This window comes from Ruditapes philippinarum, unplaced genomic scaffold, assembly GCF_026571515.1.
Source record: "Ruditapes philippinarum isolate M1 unplaced genomic scaffold, ASM2657151v2 ctg13_1_1_1_1, whole genome shotgun sequence".
NCBI classification, from domain to species: domain Eukaryota; kingdom Metazoa; phylum Mollusca; class Bivalvia; order Venerida; family Veneridae; genus Ruditapes; species Ruditapes philippinarum.
In genome coordinates, this window is record NW_026856696.1 from 296,879 (window position 1) to 321,646 (window position 24,768).

Here is a 24,768-nt window from a genome sequence, read left to right on the forward strand (position 1 = left end):
ACATCGTCAGGATTTGTTTTTAAGGTTTACTACAAATTTCAGCGCTAACAATGTTTATATTAGTGCTCTGGGTCCTAGAAGGGACATACAGGGCGTATTCCTTTCGCTGCTCCGAACACTCGGAACAGGTTCTGTGGCAATGGAGTATTTGAGAACACTGCGCTACATTCTTCAGAACATGATGACATGACTATCTTTGCAAGACATAGCTGCATCCAGACAGGTAATAATTCAAGTAAAATTTATAGCCAAAGTAGTTTTTACTTAAAAGCATAATTAAAACTCAGTCATATAAAATGGCACAAGGCACATAACTCTTAAGGACATAGTTTTCACGATTTATGTCCCGTTTTGACAATATAACAATTCGCTCCACCGACGAACCGACCCATAACGACTCGCCCCCCTTTATAAATGATTTGCCCACTTCATTAAATTTTATTCATTTGAATTAAGGAATGTTTATGATTTGAGTATTGTTTTCATTTATCAGATTAACTTTTATAGAAAAGATTTGAATACAAGGTAAACAATATTAATGTTATTGTATCGTTGATATTATGAGGATCAATAATACATATTCCAAAAATCTGTAATTTAGACTTATTGATTATTTAAAACCCTAAAAATTATGAAATCTCACACAAAAAATACAGTGGCAGGTAGATTAGGTGTTGGGAGGGTCATTACGAGGCAAATTAGCAGTGGGGCAAATCGTTATTAATTCCTGGTTACCCGACTAACTGGCACCTGCCAAATTACTGGAGTCGCCACGGAAGTACCAGAATACAACCTGTAACTTTGTTGTCAATTAACTTTTCAAGTTCTTTTTCTCAATTTGCATTTTTAATCATGACTTGATTTATCGTGTCCTTGGATGCCCTTTTTCACTATCCATTTTCAGGTCGAAATAGTCGAGCAAAATGTCTTTGTCAGTTGTTTAACTTTTTTTCTACTTTGCTATACATTTGTTTGTGAAGAGGATAGAAAAAAGTTGCATACATAATATAAATGGGAAATTCACTTAGACTTAGTATAATTATGGCTTTGTAGTGGAGACCTTTATATATATTGTATTATTAATTAGGGGAATTTCAATTAGTATAATTAGAATAACTTACTGTAAACATCAGGACATGAAAATATGATACATATACATGTAAATGGTTTGTACATGTTGATATTATATTGATTACCAGACAAACCTTGTAGGATTGAGTTAGCAGTCTGGTACCAGACCTGTAGCCACTTAATGATTGATCATAATCATATATAAGTATGTAATTCATTAACTATTTAAAATGCTTTGACTTATAATTACAGATTCTGGAGGCTATGATGCACCAACTTTATTTGGGGAGCAAGAGGCCATAGACACACCAACTGATAACAGTTGTTCAACTTCAAGTTCTAGTGAAGCATTGTTGTACTGGACAAGACCGGCAACGTTATTGCTTATTGAACAATATAAAAAAATAACTGAAGGCAGTAAAATGAAAAATGAAAAAGAAAAAGGATATGTGGAAAAAAAATTCTTTGTACTTTGAGAAACACAACTATACTTTCACCCCCGCACAATGTGAAGGAAGATGGAAAACCTTGATAAGGGGCTTGAAGAATGTTACCGACCATAACAGAAAGTCTGGAAATAATAGAAAGACACATCCAGAGGCCTTAGAATTCATCGAAAAAATGCCAAATATACAGCCTAAATATGTGTTAGACAGTAGTGTCAGCTCGAATGATGGAGTTGTTGAAGCTGAAGGTATATTTGATTACATATTTATACAAAGTTTCAATTAGAATTTGTGTTTTCTGCATCAGCTTATTCTTAGCCAACAGTTTCAATGTAATAAGGTTTAAAATATTAAGGTCACTGGAGACTTTCATTAACGTATGTTAAAACTTCAGATTGTAATCTCCATGAACTCTTAAGTAATGGTACAATATTACTAATCTGTCAAGTAACATAAACCTAATTGCTTACTTTAAAAAAACTAAAAAAAAACTTTTGCATTGTATTTCATCACAATACACTACTGAACCCTGTGCACAATATAAGATTATCTTGCCCTCTTGTTACACAGAAATATTCATAGTGGTAAAATACAACATTTCACCCAGTTGACAACAAACCAGTTTCTTATTAAGGAAATTGAATTTCTTCTCTATATTTGCACTGTATCCCTTGTTTTTTGATTGCAGGTGTAAAGGATGATGACTCTGCAACAGTTACAGACATAGATCAAGGTAAGCAGGAGCCTTCACCTCCACCAGTAAAAAAAAAAAGAAAACAAGATAAATTTTTGTCCATGATGAAAGATTTTATGGCTTCACTACAGCAACGTCATGAAGAGGAAAGCAAAAGACAAAAAGAAATGCATGATCAAAAGATAGAACTATTTTCAAACTCTTATTAAGTGCTTTAAAAGATGGCAGTAAATGGACTTACACAGCTTGAAACATTTACATATCCTAAAAAATTTTTATTGTCTACCTTAGAATTTCTATATATAAACTATTCTTTAATAGGACCATTATTTTTCTCAGGTCATGATGAAGATATCTGTAAAATATGTTGGGACACAAAAATAGACTGTATTGCTAGAGTGTGGCCATATTGGAGTGTGTTTAGGTTTTGCAGCACTTGTGAATATTTGTCCTATTTGTCGCTCAAATATTAAGAGAGCTGTGAAAACTTACCGCACATAGAAGCAGACAGTTTTGTTATGTTTTACATTATTCCTTATTGTATCGCCTCTACCAAGTAGTGGCGACATATAGGGATCACTTTTCTATCGTCTGATTGTCTGTCTGTCAGTACGTCTTGTCACCAAACTTGTTCAGACTACTCCTCAAAAACTGTATTTGTAATTTTATCCAAACTTTACCGTGCATATAATTGGCAGTTTTCATTTACATGGTTTTTTGTTAGAGTTATGACCCTTTAATTATTTTTAATCTAAAAAGTTGTCTACACTACTCCTCTTATACCATTAATGTCATTTAATTGAGACTTAACAGGATTGGTTGGTAGTTCAAGTACTTGTGCATAGTAATTTATTAAACGGGATTTCCAATTGAACAATATTTTTGCTGAGTTATGACCCTTGAATAAGAAAGGTATAAATAAAGTTTGTCCAGACTACTCTTAACCACCTATGCAATTTCAATGAAACTCAACATGATGGATTAGTGGCTCAATTGATTGTGTATTTTACATGAGGTTTCCGCTTGAATGATTTTTGGCCGAGTTATGACACTTGAATAAAAAGGTGGCTTTTTGTGTTGCCAAGTACACAAAATCTTGTCTGGATTACTCCTTAGAAATTACTGGTGCAATTTGATCAAAAAACTTTACAGGAATATTGAGTTGTACATATCATTGGCTTTATGTAGTTGGATGAGTTATGGCCCTTTGATCATTTTTTAATTTTGTCTGGACTACTCCTCCTATACCACTTAAGCAATTTCAATGAAACTTCACAGGACTAATCAGTAGCTCAAGTACTTGTACATACTACATGGGTTTTCTGATTTAAATGCTTTTCGACAGAGATGGTTTTGGAAGTGAAAATACTTGTTTTGCCCTGTTAATGTTTTTTGTGCTTCCTGCAACTCAGTAGTTACAGCATGAAATTTGCTGTCATGGGGCGACACATGGGATCACTGATAGCTCTTGTTTTAGGGTAGCAGTTTGTGTCTTTTTAGTTTTAGTTTTATAGTTGTTATGCAGAGGTGATGCATATATATATCATGTTTTTAATTTAAAGGGGCACATTTTGTTTGTTTTGTAAATTGTCAGAGAATATTTACATTTGAGAGCAAAAGGTAAAATATGCACATGACTGCCTTCATAGAAGAATTGGAAAAGCTAAAAAGCTCTTGGTGAGCATTGAAGTAAGTTATGCTAGCAGTATCATGCCTTGAATAGTGGATATATGACTGACAAAGTATTTCCATCTGTGTAATGTATGGTTAGCATTGCTCTAAATTGTTTTATTTAGTTGTGCCCTTAACTTGAGGTCAAGTTTAAAATAATGGTTTAAGTCTTCATCTTTCAATAGCTGTTATTGTTGCTTTTTTACTTTCTTTTACAAGTCTGCACTTGAAGTGTATTAAACATGATTAATTCAGTAGCTAATTGTCTGATACAATTGTAACTTAATAAAAGTTTTAGTAATCTTGTTCAAGTAGGTATAGTAATTTTCAACATTTTGTTTAATGATTGTCATTTTTGGTGCTCAGATGAGCCTTTGGTTCTAGTCAAATTTGTTTTTTTGTTTACAATAATTCATATAAGTATATGATTTTTTAGCTCACCTGAGCATAAAGTTCTCAAGGTGATCTTTTGTGGTCAATCAGTGTTTGTCGTTAGACCTAGAGTTTATTTGTGGCGCGTTCTTTGATCAGAATGATTGTATTAATAAAAATCTCAGACGAATTCGAACATACGTAATGTGAGGTCTAAACTTGGGTCACAAGGCCAAACAATGAAAAAAAATTTGTGAATTTTGTTGATTTTTAAGATCTGCCCAATCTAAGTAATCTTTTGAAACCAGATTTTTTTTCTTACATGTAGACACTGATATGTTTTAATGGTACTCAGGTGAGAGGAATTGGGCTTTCATGACCTTCTTATTTAACTTCATACATTGTTGAATTTATTTATTTATAGTTTATGAATAAATTTTATAAAAATAAAGAAAACTGCAATTGATTTGTCATGAAATTTCTTTAGTCCATCTTCTAGCTAAAATTCTGAATTTACTTTTCTTTTAAAAAAGGTGAAAAAAAAAACAGTTTTTTTTTTTTGCTTAAGTTTAGTTTTTGATTTCAATGATATTTCATTAGGGACACTTTTTTAAAAGCAGAAAGCCTCCAGATTTATGCTTATTTAATGAAAAATTTGAAAAAGTATTTTAAAAGTATTGTATTGTATAGTAACCAAAAGAAAGCAACTTACACATTATCGATGGCACTAACAACACACAGTAAGTTAGAAAAAGAGGTAAAAATATGCAAAAAATGCCCTTACTGCGTTCAGAGTAACGTATTACTAGTAGAAATATAGTCTTAAATTATGAAGTATTAGCAATTGGTCAATTATAATATGATATTTTTACTTGAATCTTTCTACTTTCCCTAATGTCTTAGTACATTTTTCTCAAGTTTGACTTCATTGAAATATTTTGGCTCATCTGAAGGCATGCTGCTTTAAAGCCAAGTTCCTGGGCAGTACCAGTACAAGACCATATATTAGCATGTCTGAAGCTTTCAAACTTGATAAAATGTTGTTGGCGGGGTTAAAATTCTTAACCTTGCAAAATCTGAGCACAAATGATACATGACTTTGTAGTAAGTTAGGCTAATCAAGAACAAAAAGAGTTTACACATGCATTCTTTATTTCCCTGACAAATATTAATATGAGTCACATATATTTGTAACAATCACATTCAAGGAAAATTTCTAGCAAGTGCGTCACGCTTTGCGATGCCAGCATATTCACTGTTTAGTTGATTATTGTTACGGAAAATTGTTCTGTGCATGAACATTAGCATTATGGTCATCATCAAAGTAGTCTTGCATTAAATCTCCATTAATAATGCAAATGTTATGTACAATAGTACAGACCACTGTTGTATCTACAGCTGTCTTCAAATTCTCTAGTATTGATATACTGAAGTCTACAGAAACGACCTTTGAGCAATCCAATAGCTCGTTCCACTGAAACATGTGCTAGTTTGATTAAAAGCCCTCTTTTGTGGTGTTAGATGCCCATTATCTCGATATGGGGTGATTAACCAAGTTCGTAAAGGATATGCACCATCTCCTTATAGATGACCATTGCCGCACAAATTAAACCCGTTCTCCCATAAATCACTGTTTCTCAGGACCCTTGCATCATGACAACTTCCAGGCCAGCCGGCTAACACATGGGTAAAACGAAGATCTTCTCTACAGACTCCTTGCAATACTATTGAATGATATCCTTTCCGATTTATATACACATCTTTGTGTTCTTTTGGTGCTCTTATCTTAATGTGGGTTCCATCGATTGCTCCCAATACATCAGGAAAATTAGCTTTGCTAGGAAATGCATCGATAACCTCTTGCCTGATCTTGTTGCTAGGCCAAATAATAAATTGCTGCTTCAGATGAGTTTGAAACACACTAAATATTCTATCCCTGCACCTGACAACTGAGGATTCTGTAACATTGAACCTGTCTGCAATGCTATGTGTAGTGTCTTGTGTCGCAATATACCCACAGTGTAATTAAGAGTTTGTTTTTCTATATTTATATGGTCTCTTCCTCCTGTCCAACTGGGTAGCAGCTCTTGGAACTCACCAAGATTTTCAACAAATGATTTCGAATGTTGTCCTAGTCATTCTAAAAAATCTTTTAAAGTCGTCTAAGTAGTACATTGGAATTGTTCCCTCAACATATCTTTCAACTTTTTGTCTCTCTCTGCGGACACTGAAATAAATTGAAATACATCATATAATTAAGTAGCCATATTGGATGACTTACAAACTAAAGATTTATCCCAAGTAAACTACTTATTCACTAAAGTCCATTATATTTCTGTGTCATTAATGCTATCATCAGTTACCTTGAATGACAGAAAATCAGCAAATGTATGCATATGATATACAGTGTATACTTACATACTTCTACACAAAGGCTACTGTGAACCATGCATTTAAAATTGTTTTTAAATGCTGCTCAAATAAATGTATCATCTATAATATCATATTTAACTTACAACTTTGCCGCCATAATTAGAATGAGCATTGCAGACTCATCAGTGTCAATCTCCATCCCCTCTTCACAAAAAAATCATCTCCTCCATTAGCACAGAAAGGACTGCAGCTCTTGCAACAGCCATTTTTGATACTGATTAGAGCAGTGTTCCGAAATTGCTCCAATCAGAACACAATTCTAGAACAGTGTCCATGTTCTGAAATATTCCTTTGATCAACATAATTCTAGCACAGTACGCTTGTTCTGAAATATTCCTTTTGTACATTTGAGAAGAGCATTCCGGAACACAGAACAGTAAGCCAGAACAGGTGAATGGAATACGTCCACAGTGTCATTAAGTTCTCAAATGTTGTCAAACCTCAGAGAGAGTTCGAAGAATACCGTTTAGGGGAGGAAGTTGAAATGAGGTTCCAGGGAAAAACGTTTCCTGCCGAAATTGTTCTTTTCATATAGTCATATTACGTTTCAAGAACGAAAAGATGACCCTGTTACATGTGAATTTCATAGTTTCATCGTTAAGCCAAACTGATTCGACAGGGTCAGCTGGGCCTAAAACATACTCGACCCCCCCCCCCCCCCCCCCCCCCCGAGTCAGCTCGGCCCTATTCTGACTTGGCACGGGTAAACTCGACCCATAATTATATATTACTAGGAATGATTAGATCTACTTTATTTCTTAATTTTTTAACATGTTTTCATCATAACTCTATTGTTAACATTTTCATAGTAACACAAACAGACAAGGTGATTTACCAATGGGGGGGGGGGAATGTACCTGACTTTTTTCATCATCAAAAGGTCTCTCGGCAAGTGTCTTTGATATATGCTGTCTACACAGAGGCATACAAAGAGCAATATAATTTGTCAACATACAGTGTGACAAGGATATTTAGTGCAAAGTAGCAATAATTAAATGGATAATGCACAGTATTAGACATAAGAAGTAAGAACCAGCAATTATGTGAATAAATTCAGCGATTTTTTTCCCTGAATTGTGAATGGGTCCGGTACCATAAAAATTGTGAAGAAAAAAAAAGTGTTGTTTCATAACAAATTGTGATGTTTTTTATTAAGATTGTTAATATCTTATTAAGCAGTAAGAACATCTAATTCTTTTAACATAGTATTTACTGTTACTAGACATTTTGAATGATGTTTACAGAAATTACCAGACGCTTGTTTCAAGTAATTGATTTCGTCCCGAGAAAGTTTCGTATTTAAAGCGGCACGAGTAAAAAAATTTAAAGGGGCGAATGCACCGGAAAATCATGGTTGGGCTAAACACATTTTAGATTAAAAAAAAGCACAACAGGGAAAAATTTTAGCATCATTATGAGAAGAGAGGAAATAATACCTTTTATTAAAGTTCTTAATTAATCAGAATTGTGGGGAGATTTCATCAGAATTGTGAACGGCTCCGTTGGACCCAGTCTAAAATTGTGAAAGTCCGTTTATGATTTGAATGGTCCCGTTATTCGGGAACCAAACTTACCGTTCAAAAGGTCCTTATTCCCTAGGGAGTCCCTTATTCCGATGTTTGTGTATTTCTTCCCAGGCTCACTGTAGTCACATATTAACAGCCATTAGAGGTTGCATGTTATGGTCCCTTTTCAGCAGATTATAATGTACAGTGTCACAAGCTTATTCGTGAAACTTTGTCTGCTATATCACATTACAATATATGTGATTTGGCTTGCCGTGTGTACACCAAAGCTCTGACTCCAGACAATATTCTGTCTGGATTTCGTCGTACTGGTATTTTTCCATTTAATGCTGATGCTGTTCCAACGGAGTATCCTGTTTCAAGATGATGATAGTCTGGTTACTGTTTGAGGGTGGTGTTCTTGTAGATGATGCTGAGGAAGTCATGTCTGTAACTGTTATTATGTTTGAAGAAAAAGAAAAGCAGTTGACAAAAGTGAAATCTGAAAAACAAGGTAATCCTAGGTGTACTGTATTGAAAACTCAATATAAACATTCTATTCTAAGATTTATTCACAAGAGTATTCACAGAGATGCTGCTACATTGCATGTGTAATCTAAACTGTCTATCAAAGAGGGCTCAGAGAGAGAGTTCTCAGAGTGTGCATATTTAATCAAGTAGGCGGAGCTAATCTCTAAATACTAACAACACTACATCTCGGCCTTGCTTAGGTTTAAAGTTCACTGGTCAGTCCTAATGAAGGACATTAATTATTTGTCTGACAGTAATGTTATTGTCTCAGATATCCATTGATTCACAGGTGTTTATTTCACGCTGGCGCTGCCACTACAAGTTAATGATTATTTTATATCCAGTAATGATAGTCTCTTGATTGCTATCACATTTAATCTCAGTTTATGTTCTAGAGGCAATAAGTCTAGAAAGTTACTGACTGTCCGTAGTCCAATAAATTAACTTAATGTCTAAACTGTGTTGAGTAAATTTTCAATGTTTACACAATACAAACAGGTTTTATCAGCTTGAAATAAAAACAAATTAGAATAAAGATTGAAGATAGAATCTAAATGATACACAAATAGTTTAAAGTATCAAAATGCTAATTGAATGTTTCATTTATACCTGTATTCCATTTTCCTCTGGAGATTTAAGCACATAGTAAAGAATTGTATGATTATCAGCAGTTATATTAAATCCCTGTTTTGAATGTTTGTGCACACAGACAGTTAAAATAATCGAACTCGTTTGTTTGAATGAATGTTCCTTTTAAGTTGAAGCTAACTTTTAGTGGATTATTATGCCACTGTTTAACACTGTTTATACATTTATTCTTCTAAATAGTCATATATATCATATATATACAGGTGGTTTTCACTCATTTAGCTAACTTTTTAGTGGATTATTATGCCACTATTTAACACTATTTACACATATAATCCTTTAAATAGTCAGGTGGTTTTCTGTGCCTTTCAGATCTTCGCAAAGAAGTATACTCATTTGATGTAGGTAAGGTTTCAAACATTGTGCTTTCTCATCGGATTTAGTGATTCTATGCTCGTTTCGTTGTAAATTGGTTCTGTACTGCTGTGTTCACCCTCGACATTTAAAGGAGAATTTCCATTTAGACTTTTGGTCTGAGAGTTGCCGACACGTTTAAAATGTGATTGAATTTCTAGTGATGTGTTTTTGTCTTCTCCTCTGCCGTTATCAAATTGCATCCTTTTTTCTTGGTTAAACTTCATACGGTTTAGGGTCGTATGGAGTTGTGAGTTTGTTTTGTTTGGTTTGCTTTACTAACACACACTGTCGGCGCCTATTTTAACTTCAGGTTTTCCGAGGCGTTTCTTCGTTTATTCAGCGGTATTCTTTCATTTTTTGTTTTGATTTTCTGTCATTTTCTCTGGCCTTTATGTCATTTTTAGATTTCTTTTGTTTTTGGAACCATGGGAATTTTTGATGTTTAATAGGCCCTCCCGTAGAACAAATTTTGGGAAGGGGGTTTTTGTCCGGGGTTTTCCCAAAGTTGGTGTAGATCTATAATTTCCCTTAAAAAAGCATAAAATGTCTTGTTTTCCCGTTTGTATGGTGCACATGAGAAGCCCGTATTTTTCATTTCCTAAAAATTTTTCATGAAAAACGCTCACATTCAAACATTTCCCCTTTTGGCCATAATGGGGTTTTTTTCCTATTTTGAAAACCCCCTGTGTTTTTTTCAAAATTTTAAAAAAAGGTGAGGATTCATTTTTGGGCTGCCGTTGTCTGACTTTTAGAAATTTCCCGGAAAATTTCCCGGGTTTTTGAGAATTTTTTTGTCCCAGACAGGGATCACTGGGAAATTTTCCCGTTATGGGGAATTTTTTAAAACTTCTACGAAAAGGGAAAAAGTTTTAAAAATTCCCTCCCAAATTTTTAAAAAGCAGATAAATTTTTCCCTCTGGAAAAAGGCCCCAAAAAAACCAAACTTTAAACGTTTGAAAGGGTATTTTGGGATATTTACTCATGGGGTTAAAAAGGTTTATTTTCTGTTTTTTAAAATTTTTTGCTGCTTTAAACAAAGGAATTGGGAGCTTTTGCACTATAATTTTTAACTTGTTGTCCCCTGCCTGGGGAAATACACTTTCTTTTCTTAAAAAGTTGTTTGGGTTTTTTAAAAATTCCCCGAAAGACCTTCAAAGAGCTAATGATAATTGCTTTTTTCTTTTCAAATTTTCCCCCAGGGAATTTAAAAATTCTTGATTCTGCAGTAAAGTTCAAAACCCCCCCTGGAGATTTTACACCGATGAATTTCATTCGTAACAGCGAGGAGAACGTATCAAATACTGTATTTTTAAATTTGGTGTTGCTCCAACAACCCGTCTTTATTGATTTAATGGTCATTTGGAGGTCATTGTCCGTAGAAGTTGCCTGAATAATTTCATTCATGTTCATTGCAACAGGTACATCATGATAATGCAAGAAAACTTACATATTCTTCAGCTATGCTTGATTTGCTGCCTTGTCCTGTGTCTGGATGTCTGCTTAGATAATCTGACATGTTTGACCCTCCAGGTTTGTGCACGATCCTGAAGTCATATGATAACAGACGCATTCGCCAACGTTCCAGTCTTGCAGATCCAAGTTTTGATTTAGGATTATTGTAGATATTCTCAAGAAATTTTGCATCAGTTATGACTGTGAATTTATGTCCAAATAAGTATATGTGCCAATGTTCTAATGACCAAACTAATGCTAAGTTTTCTTTCTCTTGTTGACTGTAAGAGCTTCGTTCAACATCTGTCAGTGATCTGCTTGCATAACACACAACTTTACCTTCTTGGAGCATAATTGAAGCTACTCCGACTGGAGATGCATCTGTGATTATTTGTGTTTCCTTATTAGGATCAAAGTATGTCATGACTGTATCACTACTCAAAATAGATTTCAGTTTGTTGAATGCTTCGTCTTGTTCATTTTGCCATGCCCATTTTGCGTTTTTCTTTATCAGACGACGTATTGGCTCTGCTATAGTGCTGTAATTTGGGATAAAGCTTGACACGTAATTTGTCATTGCTAGGAAAACTTCTGACTTCTGAAACTGTTTTTGGAGGCTGTGTCTTTTTAATTGTGTCAATTTTCTTAGGGTCTGCTGACATTCCATCTTTACTGAAAATGTACCCAAAGAATTCAAGTTTTTGCTTATTAAACTCACATTTGCTTTTATTCAAAGTTAAGTTTTTCTGCTCAAGTCGCTTTAACACTGTCTCAAGTCTTCTGTCATGTTCTGCTTGGTCGCCAGCCCATATAATGACATCATCGGAAATGTTTCTCACGCCGTTCAGACCTTCTAGAGCCGTACTTAAAGCATTTTGGAATATTTCTGCTGCACTATTGATTCCGAAACTGAGGCGTTTATATCGTCTTAATCCAACATGTGTTGTAAATGTTGTAATGTTGCGTGATTCCTCTGACAGTTCTAATTGGTGATATCCATGATTTAAATCGAGTTTAGAGAAAACTTTGGCACCACTTAAGTCCACAATCATGTCATCAATTGTTGGAATAATATGTCTTGTGCGCTTTATGGCTTGATTCGGTAGCCTCATGTCGACACATATCCTTATTTGGTTGGTTTTTGGCTTTGGAGCTACTACAATGGGTGATACCCAGTCTGTGGGACCCTCAACTTTTTCAATGATATCTAGGTCCTCAAGCCTCTGGAGCTCATTTTCAACTTGTTTTCTTAAGTGGAAAGGTATTCGTCTATGTGGTTGCGTAACAGGTTGAACATTTTTATCCACATATAGTTTGACTTTTGTTGCTTTCATTTTCCCCATGCCTGTGAACACGGTTTGGTACTTTTTGCAGAGTTCATCGACCTTGCTGTCTGTGACTGTGTTTATTTCTGGAATGATATTGAGGTCAACAGATGTCTGATAAGAGAGAAGATTACCGCTGGCGCCCTTTGTCACATATACTGGAGCTGTTGTTATTTTGTTTTTAGATTCAATTTGTGCTTGGAACTTGCCTAATAAGGTAACTTTACTAGCACCATATGCATAGACTTTGGTGTGTGCTCTCTTAAGATGAACTTTATTTTGAAGCTTTGAGTACGTGTTTTCGTCAATTACATTTATTGATGATCCTGTATCAATTAATGCTTTAATTTTACAGCCGTTGATATGCACTTTCAGCCTTGGTCTTTGTAATTGCATAGAATTGACAGATAGTCCATATATTTCGTTTTCATCTTCACTTTCTTTGTCCTTATCACTTTCACTTTGTGAGCTGTCATTAAGCTGGCATGTGAAGTTATTGTCCCGTTTCTTTGACAAGCACACTGCTTCAAAATGATTTTTCTTTGAGCAATATGTACATGTTTTTCCACTGGCTGGGCATTTTCCTGATTTGTGTGGATATTCATAGCCACAGTATCTGCAAATTGATTCCTTAATGATGTGTCTGCGTCTTTCTTTTTGCGCCTTTTGATTTTGTCTTTGTCGTGATTTCATAGCATTAACGACGTCATATTTTGCTTGACCTTCAATTTCAGATGCTTGTTGATCTGATAGTTCTAGTGTCCTTGCTTCTTTGATGAGACTGTCTAATGTCAGGTCATCGCTTAGTGCTTTGCGACGCAGTCGAGTTGAGGTGCAGCCTTGAATGATTTGTGACTTAATTTCTTTGTCTGTTTCCGAAAATTCACAGTTTATACTTAAGTGTCTTAAACGTGTGTGAAAAAACTATCAATGTTTTCATTAGATTCCTGTTTTGCCTGTCTAAATTTATATATCTCAAATTCTGTGTTTTTCTTGGGGGCAAAGTACTCTGTTAGCTTTATCTTTGCTGATTCGTAGTCATCCCCTGTATTCTGCAGTACGTCGAAGAAGTCATTTACCTCTTCCCCTGCATAGTGTAGAAATAAGGCTCTCTGACGTTTTTTATCTTTAATGTCCATGCCAATCATTAAGTTTTCGAATCGACCTGTCCATTTCCTCCATCTTGTGTCAACACCAGGTTCACTTACACCAAATGCTGGAAAAACTGGCAATCCTTGTGCCATACTGTCACTGTATCAGTATTATTGATAGAGCTAAGTTGTAACAAAGTCCAGGAAAAGTGTTTTAAACTTTAAATTCCAAAATGTGTAAATTTCCGGTGTTCACTTATATAATTTAATCAAACAAATATCATGTTATCCAATTTTTCTTTTTAAATCCTCGTCGCCATTGTACTGTATTGAAAACTCAATATAAACATTCTATTCTAAGATTTATTCACAAGAGTATTCACAGAGATGTTGCTACATTGCATGTGTAATCTAAACTGTCTATCAAAGAGGGCTCAGAGAGAGAGTTCTCAGAGTGTGCATATTTAATCAAGTAGGCGGAGCTAATCTCTAAATACTAACAACACTACACTAGGAACACTATGAGTAAAATTGTTGCTGGTCGTGTACTGAATGAAGACGTTGTTGTAAAAATGAAAGAACATGAAATTAGTCAGAAAAAGGTAAAAAAAGTCAACAAAGTCCAAGCAGACACCTAAAATCAATTCCAAGTAAAAGGTAAAACCAAGTTAAAATAAAGGTCTCCACAGCCTGGTCCATCTCATATAAATCTGGCTTTAGAATCAGATACTGAAAGTGTGCAGTCAGACATTGACAGTGATGATCTTTGCTGTGTATGCAAGAGGTTCACACCGGAAGAAATATCTAGGAGCACATCAATCATCATTGTAAAATGGGCAAAATGTGATGGGGTAAAAAATGGTTGCCACTGCAAACACTGGGTCCATTTAATATACTGTACCCCAGTTCGTGTTCTTAGAGGAGGAGACACTTTCCTGTGTCCCCACTGTGTAACAGAAGAGTAAATTAAGATAAGAAAAACAATAAAACCAGTTAGAACAGTTAAATTTATTGTTTTATTCAAGTTAAAGTGTAGTTGGAACATTTTATTGATTTTTGTATAAAGACCAGTTAACCTATTAATTAGATTTGTGTGCCTAAAAAGTAAGTGTACCTGCTCTGTGACGTCATCGATGTCAAGGACAGTAATGGCGGCTGTTTTGTTGACAGATAGTGTGATAGTTTTTGAACTTTGTTGACTTTATTTGATATGCATAACAGATGAAAATTATTGCAAGATTTAGCGGAGCGCTTATTTTATCAAAGAAAGTGGGTTTTTTTCTTTATTGTTTGTTTTTTGCATTTATACGGATCTGATTGCTTATGTCATCGGAATATGGACTCCCGAAGATATATAGGGAAAAAATCACTGAAATTATGCAAATCAGAGTTTTGAGCAGCCATAATTTAAAACAAGAGGGCCATGATGGCCCTGAGGTCGCTCACCTGTATATAGGCCCCCCCCAACCCCCAACCCCCCAACGTTGCAGAGCCAATTTAACCCAAGGGCTTTTATTTGCACAAACTTGGTAGACACCCATAAGAAGATGTTTCATGCTAAACATTTAAGCTCTAGCTCATTGGGCTTTTTAAAAGAAGATTTTTTTTAAGTTTTTACTATACACATATAGTTAAAAACAATGACACCCCTGGGGCCGGGCCAGTTTTGACCCCAGGGCTATTATTTGAACAAACTTTGTAGACACCTATTAGAACATGTTTGATGCTCAATATCTTAGCTCTAGCTCTTTGAGTTCTTTAAAAGAAGATTTTTTAAGTTTTTACTATATGCATATAGGGAAAATCAATGACCCCCCGGGGCGGGGCCAATTTTGACCTTAGGGCTTTTATTTGAACAAACTTGGTAGACACTCACTAGAAGATGTTTCATGCCAAATATCTAAGCTCTAGCTCTTTGAGTTCTTTAAAAGAAGATTTTTTAAGTTTTTACTATATGCATATAGGGAAAATCAATGACCCCCGGGGCGGGGCCAATTTTCACCCTAGGGCTTTTATTTGAACAAAATTGGTAGACACCCATTAGAACATGTTTCATGCTAAATATCTTAGCTCTAGCTCTTTGGGTTCTTTAAAAGAAGATTTTTTAAGTTTTTACTATATGCATATAGGGAAAATCAATGACCCCCCGGGGCGGGGCCAATTTTGACCCCAGGGCTTTTATTTGAACAAACTTAGTAGACACTCACTAGAAGATGTTTCATGCCAAATATCTAAGCTCTAGCTCTTATGGTTTTTTAAAAGAAGATATTTAAAGTTTTTTCTTTCGGTTGCCATGGCAACCAGAGTTTTGCATGGAATTAAATTCTTTGAACAATTTTTAACGTGACCACCAAAGGAACATTCCTGTGAAGTTTGGATGAAATTGGCTTAGTGGTTTATGAGGAGATGTCATTTAAAGTAAAAGTTTACGGACGGACGGACGACGGACGGACGGACGCCGGACGAAAAGCGATCACAAAAGCTCACCCTGTCACTTTGTGACAGGTGAGCTAAAAATGTACTGTCATACTGTATTTGATGCTTAACTGCTGATTTCATAATTATTATGTAATTATTATTTTATAATTTTACATTATAGTTAACAAGAAAGAATTGGAGAAGGAAATGGAAACCTTGATAAAAGATGTGACCTCCAGCATTCTGGCAGAGTCTCAGAAAGGTAGGTTTTTCAGGAGTATTTCATTGAAAAGAAACTCTCCCAAAAAACTATATAAATCATTATGAAATTGAATTGTGCAAGCCCCTTTGAAATTTGAATTTTGCATTGTTTTGTTGCTCTATATTCACAAAGCAATTTCCAGTCAAATTTCTATTAGAAAAAATACAGGTAGAAGAAAGTTTGATAGATTTTCAGTGATTATTCACAGTATATATTAACTTTGATCTATGAAGGGAAAAAAACAAATTCTTAAATTTTAAGTCTTGGAAGGACCAGCTTTCAAAATTGATGTTCTTTTTGGCTAGACAGTATAATGTCAAACCCCTTGATCATGGTATGCTTCTTTAATAGCAAATGTTATTGTTTCTAGTCTGGTAAAAAACGTGAAACATAGTGAACTATGCAGGCCTCGATAAATTTTGAAGGGCGATCCACCTGTAGGCCGAGTGACCCTCCAAATTTACTTGCCCTTCATTAAACAGTATCTGGAAAATCTTCTCGCCCTTCTGGGCGAGTTTGATCAATTTTTCAATTGCCCGACCGTAACTTTTACGCGAATGCACGCGGGCGAGTTTATTCGTCGAGGCCTGGTACATTCAAGTTGTAATTAGTGAGTAATATAGTGAATGATTGTGGTTTTTAACTTTTTATATGAAACAGAACATTACATAGAAATCTTTAATTATCAATTGCTAGAATCTAGAGTATCCTAGCTTCCTATTCAAGTGGAATAAGCAATAGTGAATTCAGTCAAAATGTACTTTTTATCCAACACTAGCATTTGCAGTGCCTAACAACTTAACTTCATTCTATACAAAATGTTCTAAGATTTTCAAAAACATTTCTTCTTTTAGATTTAATTTTAAAATGTCCTTGGGGTGATAAGATACCCTCTTTGATTGTTTAAAAATAAACTGTGATTAAAATAATGTTATCTATAATTTCACAGATGGAAGAATTATTTCCTGCAACTAATGTGTTTCTACACAAAGACCAACACTACACATCACTGAATAAGTCAACATCCAGTCCACAGGGCGGGAAAGACGGGAAAAGAATAGCAAGATATTTGCTGACTGTCTTTTTCACAACAGAACAGCTCCAGCAGAGCAGTCTTACTGAATCTGAGACATTCCTGTACCATCCGCTCAACCAACAAATTGTTGAACAATTATTGGTAAGTACAATAAAATTATTCTTTAGCTAGTATGAAAACAAACACAAGGTCAATCTTAAAGTGCTTCCTCAGAGGAACAAGTGTATACATCTCCATACTTAGTTGCAGCCTTATGATGTCTTATTTCAATCTTTACATTTAATTTAGAAAAGAGTTTCCTTATACCCTTATTGATCTTTGTTATTGAAAAGGAAACATTACATAGTCTCATACATGTTTTGTTGTGCAAAAAAGTTGAACGTATTATTAATGCTTTTCTCGTATTGAGACTTGCATAGAGGATATTTGAGCCGCGTCATGACAAAACCAACATAATGAGTTTGCGACCAGCATGGATATCAAGACCAGCCTGTGCATCCGCGCAGTCGTATCAGGATCCATGCTGTTAGCTATCAGTTTCTCTACTTTAATAGAGTTGGTTAGCGAACAACATGGATCCTGATCAGATGTCCAGGCTGGTCTGGATCCATGCTGGTCGCAAACCCATCATGTTGGTTTTGTCGTGACGCGGCTCATTTGTTTATTTAGAGGCAAAATGGCATTCTATATATCACACTGTGAGTTCAGCAAAACTACATTGCCTACAGTGTGAGCAATATGGATTTTATCACAAGGATAGTTTAATTAATTTGCATTAATTATTTCATATTATAATTTCTTTTTAAGTTTTCAGCTTTTCTTGACCAAGTCCACTACTTTATTAGTCGAGCATGCTGTCTCCTCTGACGGTTAGATCTATGATAATTTCAATATGCTTGATGAAACATTAGTTTCGATAGGAGACTCACAGTTAAGCTTTTTTATTTCAGCCTTTTCAGTTTACAACTCAGAAACACGATGGGGGAATTATGAAGGCAATGCGGTCAAGCCTTACTTTCAAATGATGCAAAGCAAAGAAAACTAGAAATGTGTCCATAGGACACGGATGCCCCCACACGCCACTGTTCTGTCAATCTTATGACTCTAGGTCAAATACTTTTTGGACTACATGTGCCACAAGTTGAAAACTAAAAATCAACAAAGGGCCATAATTCTGTGAAATTTGGTCACAGCAAAATTTCATTCCTTTACTACCATCTACACATTAAGGTCAATGTTCATCCCTGGAAGTTTAAGCAAAATCTGCCATCCGGTTTAAGAGGAGTTGCGTTCACAAAATTTCTACATAGTATCTAGTGAAAAAATCAACAAAGGGCCATAATTCTGTTACATTTGGTCACAGCAAAAATTCCTTCCTTTACTACCATCTACACATTAAGGTTGTTCATCCCTGGAAGTTTAGGCAAAATCTGCCATCCGGTTTAAGAGGAGTTGCGTTCACAAAATTTCTACATAGTATATAGTGAAAAAATCAACAAAGGGCCATAATTCTGTTAAATTTAATCACAGCAAAAAATTCCTTCCTTTACTACCATCTGCACATTAAGGTTGTTCATCCCTGGAAGTTTAAGCAAAATCTGCCATCCGGTTTAAGAGGAGTTGCGTTCACAAAATTTCTACATAGTATATAGTGAAAAAATCAACAAAGGGCCATAATTCTGTTAAATTTGGTCGCAGCAAAAATTCCTTCCTTTACTATCATCTACACATTAAGGTTGTTCATCCCTGGAAGTTTAAGCAAAATCTGTCATCCGGTTTAAGAGGAGTTGCGTTCACAAGATTTCGGGACGTACGGACAGACGGACGGACACTCGGACGGACAAGTGCAACGCTATATGCTCCCACTCTGTGGGGGCATAAAAACTATTGTGACAGTATAAATAGAATTGATATCGGATACAATATAGAACTGTTACTGTATTGTCAACAATGGATGGTTTATAATGACCGTGAAATGACCTTCAAAAACTGTGTCATAGTGACTTTTTTATAACTGGTAGTGTTAGATTTTCTTTAGGACTTTTTAATTGAGTGTTGTTTTTTTTTTTTTATTGTTTATCATGCATGAAATTATGAGTTGAAAGAATGAAATGTTCCCTTAAAAATAGGTCATTGTTCCTTTTCGTTTGGTTTAGTAAAGCCTGAGAAAGCGCCACTTGCTGTCATAGATAGTTTGCAAATGTTTTTCTTTAATGATAATGCATATGTTCATTATTGGTGCTTCAAGCTTTAATCACAAAAATGAATCTGGAGGCATATTGCTTAAAAACTGCACAGAGTTACATGAATGAGTTTCAAACATTACTGAAATAGTGAAGTCAATAAGACCAGATGAAATTTGTTTATATGACAACAAACTTGATGTTGACTTTGAGGCAATTATAGATATGCCAAGTGATATAATAATTCCTGAAATGTTGAAGATCTTTATCCAGTCTCAGTTCGCACAGACAGAAATTGTCTGCCATCATGTGGGAGTGTTTTTGCATTTGGAATACCTGAAAGATGCGAAGAAATAAGAGCAAACATAGTCAAAGAATTAACACATAACAAAGACTATAACTTAAACGATGCAAACCTACAAAGGGGATTGGAAACGAATCCCAAAGTAAGGTCGCTAAGCGGCCAACATGCTCAATATTCAGAATATTTCATTCCAGGGATGCATCTTGGTGCCACAAATATTCGCGAAATATATAGGAGGGCAATTCTATCAATTACAAAAGATCAATCCGTTATGGAGATCTGCCAAGTTTTTGCATTAGCAAGTATTCTCGAGTGTCCGATATATTCCGTATATCCACAGAAAGGAAACATAAATGTACGGTATGATTTGAATAGACATATATTGCCACGTACAAAAGCACATTCGGAGCCAGTTCATATTTTATGGACAAATCACAGAGAAGATATATCGTTGGAAAACTGGGTGCCTAATCATTGTGTGGCTTTGGTTCCATTTTTGAATTCCCCAAATGAATCCAACAAAATAGCATCTTCAAGTGGAAAGAACCCGAAGATGAGCGTGATAAAGATGAACATCCCAACGAACAAAACAACCTGAATACAGAAACAAACATAGATACTCTTGACGATACAATAGTGGATGAAAATGAAATCAAGTTTGATTTACCAGAAATAAAAGAAACTTTAGGAAGATTGTCAACTTCCGAGGCAGTCCATATCCTGGAAAGGTAAATGACATAAAGGAAACCAAAGTTGAAATCAAATGTATGAAACTTTAAGAAGTTGGTAAAAAAATACAAACTGTTTTTACTGGCCAAAAGCAGTTAAAAATAGTTCGTGGTATGATAATGCTCAAATAGTAACTGTAATACCAGAGCCAATGCTTTAATTCCAAATACAAATAAATGAATAGATTCACTGTTGATGAAGGCATATGGAATACATGTCAACCTTTAACACCGTTTTTGAATTTCCCAAAAGAATCCAACAAAATATCATCTCCAAGTGGAGAAAGAACGGAAAATGAGTGTGATGAAAATGAACATCCCAACAAACAAAACACCCTGAATACAGAAACAAACACAGATACTCTTGATGCTACAATGGTAGACGACAATGCAAATGAAATCAATTTTGATTTAACAGAAATAAAAGAAACTTTGGGAAGATATGTAATTGTCAACTTCCAAGGCAGTCCATATCCATATCGCACAAGGGTGGGAGGCAAAGTAAAACTAAAGGTGATTTTCTCAACTAGATAAGAGGTTGTTTATTAATTAATCATTGATTTGTGTCTGCTAAAACATACGCTATAAGGCACTTAGTTTATCTCATTAGAATGTTTCAATATTGTTAACATTTAAAATTTCATCCTTAAATTAAAGGGAAAGACAAGGTTAGAATAAAAACTTGATTTCAGAAAAAGAATACTATAAATAATAAATCTGCAAATTTTCTGCCGCCAAATAATAATATTAAACGAATGATAACAAAATTTAAATCGCTAAATCACCGATTTCTACAAATCAGTAGGCGCGGCCATGTTTGTGTATTGGCCGTATAAAAACAGGTGCGCGTGATGTCATTTCCCCACATCTTTAGATTTATGATAAATCTAGTTGAATCGTAGCGAAATATTAATATAATAAAGTATTGACCAGACAATTTAATTTTCACAGGAGGTGTAGAGGAGATTTTTTTATGGTTCAAAATACGTAACAATATCCAAAAAAAAAAATAATAAAAAATAAAGAAACAAATAAAAAATCAACGTCTACCGGTCGCACCACTTCAGGCCAGTGATGCCCGTTACTCCAAACAATGCTGTGTTCATTAAGTCTCATAAACAATATTTCACAGATTTAATAAATACACATGTTATTATTTAACAAAGTTTCACAATCAAATAATGCAATTAAATAAACAAACGCACCAACGAATAATTGGCTATTAATCATTGAACGGCGATTATTATTATTATTATAAAAATCCTACTAAAACGTGTCCTTAATAGTACATGTAATTAAATTTTTGCAGTTTGATTCTGTCTTTCAAATTAAAAGGTGTGAACATATGTTATAATTGATGTACACATTTCAAAAATATAAGCAACTCTTTTGAAAAGTAAATTGTTAACATGTCTGTCAACGTAGCCTAATATTAACTGCAGGCAAAACATTTTTATTGGCTGCTCAAAAATCTAATTTGCATAATTTATTCACACAATTGCTGGTTCTTACTACTTATGTCTAATACTGTGCATTATCCATTTTAATTGTTTCTAATTTGCACCAAATGTTCCTGTCACTCTGTGTACTGACGATTTTTATTGCTCCTTGTGTGTCTCTGTGCCGACAGACCTTTTGATCATGCACAATGTTGCCCTGAGTGGTTAATCACCCTTGTCAAATATTCTAATGACGAAATAGACATCTATTTTTTTACGCTTCATAAGTGAAGTGAATGACCTTAGGGTAAATTAAGTTCCACACCTGTCAAATTATACTGTAAATTACAGCATTTCATAAAATAGCAACACATTTTTTTTCAGTTACCAATAATAATTTTAAATAGTAAGTAGATTTATGATTTTTTGTTTTATTGGATTAAATTTACGGTAGTAGAAATGCGTATCTGTGTGGGAAAGGAATTGGGTAAGTAGATAACGTGGAAAAAAGCTATAGGGAACTGGATGAACCCGAGAATATGCGTAATTACAGGGGAATGGGCAACCTGTTGCTGTTGGTACCAGTTTTGACTTTGTCTCATTTTAAGCGTCAATGGCGTAAAATCGCGTCCTCAGCAGATCTCTGCATATTTGATTTTAGTTGATATTTTACGCTGAAAAAAGATACATGACCGGCGATGTACCCTATTCGGTCAGCTTGTCTAGCGAAAATTAATTAAGTACAAAATAAAAGGATATATACTCAATTTGAAGAAGTTTCTCATAGTACCCAAATTAAATTGATGGTTTATCTTTGAAAATTAAGCAGTCATTGCTTAAATCATGTGGTGGGATCATCAGCAAGCTTGAAAATCGGACAAATGATAATTAATGTCGCGGCGTCTTCAATTAATTAATTAAAGCAATTCAGTTACATATGATGTTTTCATAAATAATATATAATGTACGCAATAAGATTAATAAGTTTTTCATCAAGATATATTTCAGTTGTATCAGCGTGTACACCTATACCGGAAGTGGGTGTTACACGTCACAATCTCGGTCTCGTCTGTCTCGCGAGAATGACAGAACGCCAAAATGGCGGCGCCCATGAACTTATTTCTCAAGTAAAAAATAGTGTCTTAAAACACGAATTTCTCACTTATAGGGTTGATGTCAACAAAAAAACTGTCATGGTACCTCTTTTTAAATGATGAATATTTATACTAGACAGACATCAATCCATCCATTCTTATTCCTTTAACATTATTGTATAGTGGATAAACGTAAGGAAAACATAAAACATCATATAATTGTGCTACAAATAATGCATTAAGGTTTTGTTTCCACTATAACATCATTCTTTAAAGTATAAAATAACCCCAAAACTTATTTGTTGCTTGAGAAATCAAAATGGAAATAAATTTTCCAAAAATGAAAAACAAGCTTCTTAATATTAACTTATACATGAAAAATATGAAATATTATATAAGACTTACATGTAGACTTGTACCTATTTTAGAAGATGCAAATACAAATATATTATATTAATTGTATAGTTATTTATGTTGTAAATGCTAAAGTTAATTAAAAATCTACATAAATGATAAAAATATATACATTTAAAACTATAAGTTATGATTTGGAAATTATAGTTATAGTTTTTACCTATCTGTATATACTAAAAAAATCAAATATCCGAAGCATTGGTAATATTGTGGCTTAGCTTGTGTTATGAACAACTCTTTGAATCACCAACGGTCTTTTGTATAGCTATTTATTTATTTTTTTATTTGATAAAGTAACTATCTTAATGATTCTGTTCCATATTAACTAAAGTTGTCCAGCCCAGGGTATTTGGCAATGGACGTTCTTATGAAATTCTGCAATAAAATAACATTATTTTCAATCAATCAATCAATCAATCAATCAATCAATCTATAACTTGGTAAAAGCTTTTGAAAGTAACAATTACTTTCACCTGTTTGTTTTCTTTTCAGCATGGATATACTTGATATTTCCATTCCACAAGAAGAAATGGAGACACTGGAATTCCGTGCACGTTAAGGAAAAACTGTCTTACCAGTGTCCTTGCTGCAAATCTAAAATATTGGCGAAAAGACAACGCCAGGAAGCATTTGAGGCAAATACACAACCTAAAAGAATCCACCGTTACTGAGCAGATGGAAGGCAACATCAGATTTATGGACCCAGGAACTGCTGTTCCATACAGACCGACCCATCGTCTTAGATTGTCAAACAAGAGACAACAGCAAGAAGAAACAAGATCCCTTGTAACATTGAGAGCTGACTGTAGAGATGAGGAGATTCTTTTTGATGACAAAAGGAATACTTTAGGGAAGGAGTGATGCTTATATTTCAATTACTATACTCATTATGTTATATGTATAAATAAATTGTTACTATAAAATTATCATAATCTTTATGATTTATTTTTTATAATGTAAAATGTCACAATAACAATATCTTTTCTTTCTTTTCTCTATACAGTACAGTAAATGTTATCTTTTTAAGTTCTCAGACTAATATTTAAATAAAATCATTTTAAAATTTACTACATTGGTTAAAAAGTTTCAAATAATATGATATTTGTAAACTTTGTTTTAAGGAAAGTGGAATGTTGCAGATTTAGTTTATTTTTAAAAGTTTTGTTTTCCTTTGTGTCGATCTGGGACAGTGACGATCAGCAATAGAATATAAAGGGCGTCGCATTTATCCTAAATGCTGTTCGGACTTTTTTGATTTACGGTATTAACTCGTGAACGATAAACAATTGCCTCT

At 34.4% G+C, this 24,768-nt stretch overlaps 1 protein-coding gene and 1 pseudogene across 1 annotated transcript; both read right to left on the reverse strand.

The window, feature by feature from the left end:
• Nucleotides 1–5,527: 5,527 nt before the first annotated feature.
• LOC132747399 (uncharacterized) lies at nt 5,528–6,826 on the reverse strand (annotated as a pseudogene).
• Nucleotides 6,827–11,262: 4,436 nt separating this feature from the next.
• LOC132747400 (uncharacterized protein K02A2.6-like) lies at nt 11,263–13,749 on the reverse strand. The gene is made up of 2 exons (XM_060736771.1): nt 13,514–13,749; nt 11,263–13,409 (listed from the first exon to the last, which is right to left on the reverse strand). Exons 1-2 carry the CDS (start codon nt 13,747–13,749, stop codon nt 11,657–11,659), a joined length of 1,989 nt encoding a protein of 662 aa, XP_060592754.1. The 3' UTR covers nt 11,263–11,656.
• Nucleotides 13,750–24,768: the final 11,019 nt, after the last annotated feature.

What these genes read in the sequence shown, in the direction of transcription:
- LOC132747400 (XM_060736771.1), bottom strand. Translation starts at nt 13,749, where the DNA reads ATGGCACAAGGATTGCCAGTTTTTCCAGCATTTGGTGTAAGTGAACCT. An exon ending in GCAAAGATAAAGCTAACAGA is followed by an intron (nt 13,410 to 13,513) that starts GTACTTTGCCCC and finishes CACACGTTTAAG; the next exon opens with ACACTTAAGTATAAACTGTG.